The following is a 12,168-nucleotide window of genomic DNA, read 5'->3' as shown; positions in this document are numbered from 1 at the left end:
ATGGCTTGGAAGTTGCAGAAAGAGATCACTAATTACCAAAGGAAGAGACTTCTGTGGCCGAAGACTCATGAAAATGCAGCATCAGCAGAAGGTTGCAGCGTGTGGACGAAGGCTGAAAAGGGTCACTTTGTTGTTTACAGCATTGATAAGAAGCGCTTCGTGCTTCCCTTACTGTATCTGAAAAACAAGATTTTCAGAGAGCTTTTCAAGTTGGCAGAAGAAGAGTTTGGTCTTTGTAGCAACGTGCCTTTAACGTTGCCTTGTGAAGGGGCGTTAATAGAGTACGTGATAACGTTGATCCAGAGAAACGTGACTAAGGATGTGGAAGAAGCTGTGTTGATGTTCATAGCTACCGTTCGATGCCAATCGTCCTTTGATCTTCATCGTGAACCCACCAACCAACACTTGCTTTGCAGCTACTGAACTGAACCACTCATTTGCAAAGTTCACTTCTTTTCTTTTTCTTTTTTTTATTGTAACCTATTCTTTGAATTCATTTTGCTATTGACAGATGTATCAATAAACGAATTACACATTGATAATTCGAAAACGATTCTATTGCAATATAACTGTATTTAGTCGTAATTAATGTCGTACCAAAACGAATAACTGTATATATTACACAAAAATTATGTTAAATTTATTACTGTACAAAAATAATTTTTGTATGCTGGTGTACCAAATTTAGTCTTTATGTCAAAATCAGTTCAAGATTAGAGATTGTGTACTATCATACAACAGTTACCGGATATAAGTAAATAGTAGTTCAAAGATAAGTTTTAACATTAGATTCTGTGACTTGAAATAACATCAAGTTTGAAACACTCATTCTAAATTCTTTATTTTTCGGTTTAGCATAACCCTGTACCAAAGCACTTTTATATTCTTTTCACATTCAAATTAAATAGTGTTACATATATTTTTTTAACTGGTGTCCTTAAATAACTCGTTTATTTTTTCATTTTGTCAAAAATCATTTATTTTTGTTCAAATTATATATATATATATATATATATATATATATTCTTTAATAGTTCTCACTACAAAATAATAATTTATAATTGTGGTTATATTTAAATTTTTGGGTTTTAACCCCAATAATAACTTTACCCGTGGTTTGAGGTTCCTTTGGAAGAATTAGTATCACTGATAGATTATCGAAAATTTTTAGAGGGGTTTTAAATCTCCAATAGGGATTTCAAATCTCCAGTACGAGTGGAATTTCAAACCCTAGTATTACTTGTAGTTTCAAACCCCCAGTATGCAACAAATTTAAATATTTTCTATTGAGATATCCTATTTTGTCTGTTTCATATATTTTAATTATACATAAATCATGAAATTAAAGAAAAATTATATAAGATAAGGATTTTAAATTTTTTGTATTTATAATTTGCATATAATTAACATTCATGAAAGGATCAAAGAACAAAGTAATTTAAATATCAAATAATACAAATGAAAAAGTGTAAAAGTTAAAATTATAGAAAGTAATTATAATGTGATTTCTTGTAAATAAAACAAAGACATAATGAAAAATTAAACACAGTATAAAAAAATGTCTCATTAACAATTAACAATTAATTTGAGTAACCAAAAGTTGATAATGACTAATTTAAATATAAATTTACGAAATAAAAATGACTGGTTATTAGAATAATTACTATTATGAATAAAAAAATTATAATTGGTCGTTTAATTGGTTTCTAAAATTCAACTACCAATGTTTTATATAAAATATATTATAAAAAAATGTATATTATTATGCAAAACATTAATTATGTTAAATAATTTATTACTGCATAAAAAAAAATTGTATTACATTTTGTATCGTTATAACTAGAGAATAATGAAATATAGGACAATTATATATCTAAAAAAGAAGTTTAGATTTTTTACTGATTTTTTCAGTGTTGTTTTCTGTTGAGTATTAAGAATTTATTATGTTGATATTTTAAATATTTTTTTAATATATTTTAAAATATCAAAATTAATGATAATCAGTATATTATTGAATAATAGTAGAGACGCATCACAAAAAAATCAGTAAAAATTCTAAATTCCTAAAAAAGATAAAGAATTATATTTTTAGAATTTGATATCTTAATAGAAAAGTAGTTCAAAAGTATATTTGTACACTTTCTGACTTGAATTTACATGTTGAAGTAACATATTCGTAAACACTTATTCTAATTTTTTTTTTTTTTTTTGATTTAGCATAATCTTATACCAAAACACTTTTATATTCTTTTCATATTCAAATTAAATAATGTTAGATACCTTTTTCAACTAGTGTCCTTGGATCACTTTTTATTTTCTTTTTGTCAAGACTGATTTATATTTTTAAGTTATATTTTTTATTCTTTCTACACCTTTTCATAATATCTCTACATACAGACATAATGATATTATCAGAAATACTTTAGAAGTTCAATTCATTGATTAATTATTTGAGCAAGCAGACATTGATCAAACATAATATATTGGCTAAAACGAATTGAACAAGAAAAACAAAATACTTCATTTGGTTATCATTATCAATCTTAAGTATAATATTGAGTATTTAATGTCGTAATAATAACTTACAAATTTAAGCGCTTTAATTTAAGATTTATTCATATTAATAATTTAAATATTGAAAATGGTATTTTGAAAGTATATACTATGATGGTGGGTTTGGTTCGCGTGGTTTATACTAAAGCTAAATTGGAAAAATTTGTAGGCAGCCCAAAGATACTTTTTTGGTGGGTGGTTTTGTGGTGGAAATGATTACAATGGTTCTTAATAAAACAAAGCCAATTTCATTTTCCAACAAAACATTGAAGAATAAAAATCAGAATCAACAACTTAAAAGTGAACAAAAAATATTAGTGGTGTTTCACCCAAATTAGAGGAGATTGGAGTGCGTGCATACACTTTTTCTCTAGATAGTTTGTGTAATTCAAATATGAAGTTTTTATATCATTATTTTTAAGAATAATAATATTTTGATTATTTTTTAAAAATTTATTTTTTTAATTATTTTTAGATTATCACATCACATCACTAAAAACCAACAATTGAGAGGTGATATGAGTTAAAAACACTTTAAACTTTTTTTTTTATGAATAAGCATTCCATATTTTAATTCTCACTCAAAATTTATCATACTTTTAAATACATACATTAAACTTTAATTTATTTGAATATATATTTGGATTTTATATATTTTTATAAAATATATAGCATATATTTTAATTTTGTTATAGTTACTTTTATAATTTTTTATCTTTTTAAAATATTTGTTCCAACAACTTTGATTTAAATAGATCAATAGGTGTAGTGACATTCATATTAATAATGATAATAATAAAAATAATTTAGTAAAAGAATATTTAATTCAAAAGTTGTTTGAAAAAATGTTCATAAAAAATAACTTACATAGTCATAATAAAATTAGAATTTTAGATCTCCAAGTTAAGTTTTAAGGATTAATTATAGCAAAATTATAGCTCAAGAAATCTCGATATATAGAAAAAAGTTTGAATTTGAGCAAAAATAAAACAAAATTTATGGAGTGTATTTGTAAAAGGGTAAGGTTTAGAGGATTAATTTTTTTTTAACTAAATCTTATTATATAATTTATTCATTTGTCTATTGTTAAAAATTGTGATAAATGTATTGTTGTGTGCTCAAACATTTTCTATCTTTCACGTTATTTTGTTTTGTTAACAATTTTTATTTTATTTTTTTCGGGTGGGTATTATTTTGGATGGAAAGAAAAAGAAAAAAAGATGGTGGTTCTATCCCTTCTACTAACAAGTTAGAAAAATAAGATTACTTTAATAATTTTAGAAAGAAAAGTGGGAGAAATTGTGTGTTTAATTTTTTCGTTAACAAAAATTAATAACTAAAATTTATTGATAAAATAAAAATGTTGAATACTAAAAATACCTTGTAGAGAATATAAGTTCAAGTATTATATTGAAAAACTTCCGTTAATGGAAACTTGAGTTGAAAACACTGTTGGAGAAATAAACTTGATTGAGAAAGCAGTGATGTTATTAACTTTGTTCTTCTCCTTTATCATTTTGTTATTAAAAATTCAGGTTGCTTTAAGATATATTTTTTTATGTGTCTTAATTTTTTTTAAATATATTAAATAAGATACGATACTATAACATTTTCTAATGTTTAACTGAAAGGAAAAAGAGTAAAGTCAAAGGAGAATGATAATTTGACATTTCTTAAGAAAATTACTGTCAATTTATAACTCAGAGTTATCTTTCAATATTAATTACTGTTATTAACAAAATATGGGTTTTTAAATGGTAATAATTATAAAAATTATCAATTCTGAACAAAATACATAGACATAACGTATCTGAAATAATAAGGGTCAAATTCTCCACCCAAACACAATAATAGAAAATCTTTTACCGAAAGGAAATGAAGTGAACTTATACACATATTCCATTCCCAAACACCAAAAGTAAATTTAATTAATTATTATGTGTTTCCCATTATAACTTGGTTATCACTTCAAGAATCTCAACCAATTGTCTTTATATACATATTATATAAATTGATCCGTTCAGTTTAAGAGCTCCTAGTATAGTTTTTATTATTTTTAACCGATTAAAAATTATAATAGATATTGTTTTCGAATATATATATATATATATATATATATATATATATATATATATATATTACAAGAAAATGTTTCTTTAATAATCAATTTTATTTGTCAAAAGTTTGTTAGTTACTATAATGATAAATTTAAGTACTAATTCACAATATAGAAATATTGGTTAGTAAAAGAGTCAGAATTATAAATAAAATATTATAATTGATTTTTAAAATTTACTTATTAAAATTTTAGTTACTACATAAAATTGATCACTAAACATTAACGTCAAAATTTTTCCTACCAACAAAATTGATTTTTTGTTAAAAATAATCCAAGTGTAAGTCAAAAAGTTTTATCTTTAATAAAATAGACAAAATTAAATATTATATAAATATAAAGGTTCATAACTCTATTATCTTAATCACTAGCGTACACACAAGCTAGTGATATTATAAAAGTTAAATACACATTTTTTAAATATATGTGATATTATATTTGTAGGTGATGATAATGTAATGTTATTAAGTTAATATATAAAATAAAATTATACTTATTAAAAATAAAACAAAACATATTAGAAAAGATGAGAGAATAACCATGGATAAATAGAATAAAAAAGAAGAACATATATAGACGATTTTATAAAAAAAATTATAAAAATAAAGATTAATTTTCAAAAATTTAATAAATAATTATATCTTAAAAGGTAAAATTGATATTTTGAAATTTTTTATATATTATTATAGATAATCCACGTAAAAAAAATATAAACTTATCATTTACAAATTAGATTCTAATTAATTAATTAATAACCAATTATAATATTTTATTTATTAAAACAATCTCATTTTGACCATCTTTTCTCTCGAATCTATTCATTTTTACAGTTAAATCTTTCATCTAATTCATAGGCACCCTTAAAAACGACAACCCAAATTTTAATAATCCTCTTTGTTAACAACCTTTAGGAAAAAAAAAAACTTTAATGTTACTTTTCATTTGTGTTGGCAATCCACAAAAATGTTCCATTGGCGTATGGTTAGACGTGTCCAGAAAAAAGTAATGGATGTAATTATGATATCAGGAAGATGGGTTTGTAGATGTGACACGCCCACACGATAATGCTTTTCCTTGACCATGTCATTTGTAAAATTCTCCACCATAGTTATTATTTCTCTACAAATCAAATATTAGGTTGGCATAGAAAAAAAAAATTATGTTTTACATTCAAATTATATTCTTGCCATTTTATTTACTTCGATTTGAATTATATATATATATTTTTTGGCATTTTAAGATATTTTATTACTATTTATTAAAAGAGTATTTAATTGATAAAATAATAATAATTTTATAATAGTAATAATTTTTAATTTTTAATATTAATAATTCTAATATATATAATTTAAATTTAAATTAATATAACAATATATTTTTTTTAAATATCGTATACTTCTCGATACAAATGTGATATTCAATAACGTATTGTGCTATCAGATACAATATCATATCTATTACATTTATCTCTCTTACATCATAAATAATATCTCTACAATTCATATATTGGGTTGGTACAGAAAAAAAAAAAACCTGTTTTACATTTAATTTATATTCAAAATTCTAATTTAATAGGAGACGTGACCTTATGTAATTTTTGTGTTTAGGCTTTCAATATATTTTTTTTATTTTATTTGAATATAAATTGTATTTAACTTTTTTATTTGGTTATTGATTACAAAATTATTTATTATTCGGCATGCTCTAACATGGTATCAGATTAAAATTAGAGCATATCCTAACGAACTTTCTTGAATATTTTGTTTCACTCAATATCGGGTCGCTAAACGGACCACCCACTAATCTCTTGTCCCACACACGAGATAAATATACCTTGGCGTGATGGGTGTGTTGGAAGTCCTGCATCAACTAGAGATAATGTTATTTCATAATATATTAGTGAGGTGCAAACCTCACTTTACAAACCGGTTTTGTGGGATTGAGTTAGGCTTAAAACCCACTTCTAAGATAATAATTTTTTATTATTTATACAGTAGTGTTAAATACAAAATTTATCAAGAAAATAAGATTATATTGATTTCATGTGATGGAATGCTGAAGAATATTTTATCATATCATTATAAAATCTATTATATAATATTTCAAATTTCAGGATAAATTATTTCAAAAGAGCATGATATTTCTTTTAGACTTTAGACACCACTAAACATTTTTTGTGGTATAACAGTTGAACTAAATTTCATTTGGCTAGCAACACGAGTTAGATAAGATTTAGTTGTTACGATAAATAATGGATCATATCAAAGAAAGGTCGAAACCTTGATATCCCAATATTGGTATGTTTTACAATATTTTTTATTTATTTTATTTTTTTCGAATTCAAAGCCCTGAGAAAACTAAAACTTATAATAGAAATGGACAAAATAAACTTATAATTAAATTAAAATTATACGACCAAATCCTAAAAATATTTAAAATAATAATATAATGTATTTTTAATCCTAAGAATAAAACACAGTACACAAATTCCAGTTGAAAATCTGGATTCTTTTTCAATTTGTAGATTAATTAAAACACATGATCATGTATTTAAGAAATTGTACATAGTAAAAGTTTGTTATTTATTGTGAAGTTAATTTCAATACTTAAATACGACATTCCTTTCACTTTTGCTTTAAAATCAATATATAAAATGAATTACCTGTACGCCATAGTTATTCCTTCCGAAACATGACTTTCACTTGGAGTTATTTTCCATTAATTTCATATTAGTTTAAAGTATATTTGTAAAGAGTAATATTTGATTTTTAACTTAATTAAATAATTACTAATTACTTTGTATTTTTTATGTTATATATTTAATACAGTAAAAAATGTAAAAAATGTAACATATATAAAATATTATCTACTTGTATTTCATATACTCTTTTTTTTATCCACTTTGCATTCTTCTTTGTGCATTGTCACTGTTTCCCACTAACCACAATTGGAACAGACTGAGTGTCCACTTTTTTTCGACAAATGTATCTTATTATCTTATGACCAATTGTATCAGCTACTAAATATTTTTTTAACTTTATTTTAAGAGAAAATTATTTTATTTTAAAACTTTAGATAAGTTTAATTTTTTATCTTTAAAAATATATAAATTTAGTTATTTTAATTAAATTTTATTGAATTTATTTAATGTTTCAAATACATTTTTTAATTAACATTAAAATAAAAAAATATAAATAATTCAAATATTATCACAAAACGTATTTAAAATATCATATAAATTTAATAAAATTTAGTTTAAAAAACTAACTTTAGATATCTTTAATAAAGTTAAGAAACTTAATTTGATTAAAGTTTTGTTTTAAATATGTTTCTCGACTAAAATTGAAACGAACATGTCAAACAATATAAACAACTTAAATACTATCACAAAATGTGTTTAAAACGTGAAATAAATTTAACAAAAATAATTAAAAATATTAAATTTACAACTGAGAAACTAAATTAGGTAAAAATAATAATTTCAAATTTCACTCAAAAGAACAGAAATTATATATAAACTTTAGTGAAATAATTACACTAATTAATTAATTAATCATTTCTAATACTAGTGAAAATCCTATTTCATTTTAAAATATAAAAGGTTTGGTTAAGCAATTGGGTGAAAAGATGAAAGCAACATGCACGAGACCAAACACCTCACCAACCGTCGTGAGAGTTTTAGTTTCCTTTCTTAGTGTAGAAAAGATAAAAAATCTAAACCAGACACGATATGAGATTCAAAAAGTGAACACGACAAAGAAAATGAGTTTGTTGGAACAATTGTATACTCACATTTCATTCATCTCTAAGATGTATATGATTGATGGATTGATTAACTTATTAATTAATTTTATACAGTCATTAAAAATATCAAAGAAACTTCTTCTCACCACCCATTTTTTATTATCTTTGGTCAAATCAAATTAGATTAATTATTGCAACTACCACATAATTAAGGATCCTTAATGATGTTAAAGCACATGATTAGATATTTAATTAATTTAAGTGTATTTGTTGCTTTTATAATAGAGAGGAGATAAGTGATCAAATTAGAATAAACATTCCTACACTCATAATTCATGTGGCACTAGCACATGACCAATAAACCAAAATAGGGTTTGATGAAATTAAACTATTAAAGAATATATTACAATAATCTGTTCAATAAATATATTAATTGGTTATCCTAATAAATACATCATTTTTTTTTGTTGTCCTAATAAATGCATCATGTTGTACTACTCTAACTTTTATTATTTATTCCAAATGAAAGCACCTTAGTTAATATTATAAGATTGTTTCTGTTGACAACCAACAAAATTCACAAATAAGTTTTTTTTTTAATAATACAATTTAAATCACAATAAGAATATTCGTGAATCTGTTTAATTTAATGTGAATCGTAAAGGAAGACAAGACGTGGAAATAAATTATGGTGGAAATAAAATTAACTTTTGACATAAAAAAGAAGAAGAATATATACTTTTATTAAGTTAGACTATTCAAACTAAATACGTACTGAGAAATTATAATATTATTAAATTATGATATTTGAGAGGTCTTTTCTAATATCATTATAGGAACCTCTTTGTTATCAAATATATTCTTAATTAAAATAATACAAATATATTTTATACAAATATATAATCTCATAATTTTAACATGTGACAAATAAGACGGTGAAATAAGAAAACAGTCACACCATCAAATTAGATTAACAGAAAAATTAAATAGTAAAAAATCAACTAAAAATATATATATATTTTTTGAATATTTAATAAGAAAATGTAAAAAGAAATCAATTTAAAACACTTAAATTATAAAAGACTTGAAAGTTATTTAAATCTTAATAACTGTTTAACATCTTATATTGCGATGATAAATGTTTCAATTATATAATACTATATCAAAATTACACATAATACAAATTCTAAAAATTCAATGTAACAATCGTTTACTTTTTCAAATAAAAATTCCATGTACTATCAGGTAATACTTATCAAATCAACTTATATATATATATATAATAATAACTTTTTCAAATAAAAAAAGTACCGTACAATTTTAAAAAATGAAAAATTATAAAAATTAATTATTTTAAGAATATTAAATTATTATATTCCTTTTGAAAATAAAACTTTTATCTACATGATAAAATATATATGTGTACTTATATATTTTTCTATTAATTCTTATTTATCAAATAATTTATTGAGTTTGTGGTTTAGAATAATAATTCCTTTAGATCTTTTTTCTTTTATTTCCAAACCACAACTATTATTTTATTTTAATAATTTATTTAAATTTTATTAGTATTACTTTGATATAATATTTTATTTGTTAAAACTAGTTGTCAAATTAGGTTGAAGGTTCTTCGTCTTGGCGTATATGCCTACTCGTTTAAAGATCCACATTACTTTAGTCACACATAGTTTATACATAGGTCATGCAAAAGTTTTCAATCAAATCAAATCTAAGATTTTTTTTTAATAATTAAAGTTTTGTTTTTTTCAATAGTTTTTTAATAAATTTTAAAATATATTATAACTTTCATATATAATCTAACTTAGTAATATAAAATTGTCTTATAAAATAAAATTCGTAATTATTTATATATTTTAAAATTATTTTATTTCTAATCAAGATTTATATCCATAAATTATTTGATATTAAAAATGAAAACTTTTATCGATTATATTTAACAATGACAACCAACCTTCACGTGGATACTAATTTATTTATGATCTATCATAAACAAATACATAAATAAATAAAATAATCAATACTGATCTCTTCGAGAGGACAACATGATTAATTATGTTCATATAAATTATTTACAAAATCTTAGATTTGATACGGTGGTCGGAAATCGCACACTAAACTAATAATCTATAAATAAGAGAATACAATTAAAGTACAACCACACAATAAATTTAATAATAAATTAACGTAATTCAACACTTTAAAATCTACTACAATTTTACTCAACAAAAAAATAAAATTGAAGTCCAAATATACAATAAATTTAACATTATTCTACATTTCAAAATCTACATCATCAATATTTATCAAAATATTGTTATTGTCAGTAAAAAGTTAAACTGTATGATTCTTTTGAGAAAAGCTACAAATCATTTGATATAATCTGTCTAAACTTATAAACACTCTTGTACCATTTTTTTTTTTTATAAAAATTGCAAATTTTCTCATAATTTATTTGAAGTAAAAATTAGAAAAATCTGTGTAATAAATACATGAGTGTAGTTACACATGGCAACCGACAAAGAAATGCGTAGGTCACGCAAAAGTCTTCTTTCTCTTAGTTTCCGATGACTTTCTATTTGTTTACTTAATATTATATATGGCAGCCGCGATGGAATTGAAAAATCTAAACATGGAACTCGTTTGGTAGCTTCTCCTCGTCAAGGAAAATTGAACCATACATCCCAGTCATTTCATTCACACCAATGCCAACTAAAACTAACATTTTTAAGATTTCCAATTCAACTTATATTTACATTGACCAAACTTTTAATTCAAACCTGCCTAAAACTTTTGAAAAATATCTGTTTAATATTTGAAACTAATAGAACAAGCATGGACTTTTTTTTTTATGAATTTTAGGTAACAAAAATTTATGTTGTCGTAAAAAGAGACTACCTATAGTTTAATATTGGTGTTCAGGATTCAAGTCCGTTTAATTTCCATATTTAATAGAAATGAGAACGTGAAGTACAGTGAAGTATCAATATCAATACTCATAAATATATTATTGTAAGATTTTGGATTATGGATGATATCAATTTTTTATACGTGATTGAGTTCAAATTTGATCGGTGTTGTATTTTTTCAGTTAATCTCCTCTCGATAGACCTAACAATTGGTATTTTTTTAAATGGGTTAAATATGTTTTTGGTCCCTTAACTTTTAATAGAAATTTGAATTAGTTATTTTTTCAAATTTTGGACGAATTTAGTCATTCATATTTAGAAATGTTTAAATTTAGTCATTTTAATCGAAGTTTGTTAAGTTTATGTTATGTTTTAAATGCGTTTCATATATAATAACATGAGTTTTTAATATTTTTTTGACACATTTCACTTCAATGTTACTGAAATGATATAATGAAATAAATTTGAAATGTCAAATAAACTCAATAAAATGTAGTTAAAATGATTAAATTCACGCATTTATAAAATTCAACGACTAAATTAACCCCAAATTTTAAGGAGAGATTAATTTCAATTTTCATCGAAAGTTAAGAAACCAACAAAATATTTAGCTATTGATATTTGATTAAATAACAAATTCAAATTGAGAATTAATCTTTCAAAGTTACTGCAATCTATAAAAAGAGACTTTTCTTTAATAGGAAAAAGAAATACTATCTTCCACTTTTCTTGTGATTCTCAAATTCATCTCCAAACTTAGTAGAACGATTTCCAAACCTGTGTTTAGATTACGTAGAGTGGTCTTGTGAGAAGGTCAGGTAGTGAGAT

At 23.0% G+C, this 12,168-nt stretch overlaps 1 protein-coding gene across 1 annotated transcript; it reads left to right on the top strand.

Annotated features, from left to right (window-relative positions):
* Positions 1–423, top strand: LOC114170427 (auxin-responsive protein SAUR64-like). Its single transcript, XM_028055903.1, has one exon. It carries the CDS (start codon positions 1–3, stop codon positions 421–423), a length of 423 nt encoding a protein of 140 aa, XP_027911704.1.
* Positions 424–12,168: the final 11,745 nt, after the last annotated feature.

This window comes from Vigna unguiculata, chromosome 11 (assembly GCF_004118075.2).
Source record: "Vigna unguiculata cultivar IT97K-499-35 chromosome 11, ASM411807v1, whole genome shotgun sequence".
Taxonomy (NCBI): Eukaryota; Viridiplantae; Streptophyta; class Magnoliopsida; order Fabales; family Fabaceae; genus Vigna; species Vigna unguiculata.
This window is presented reverse-complemented; position numbering and strand designations above follow the sequence as displayed.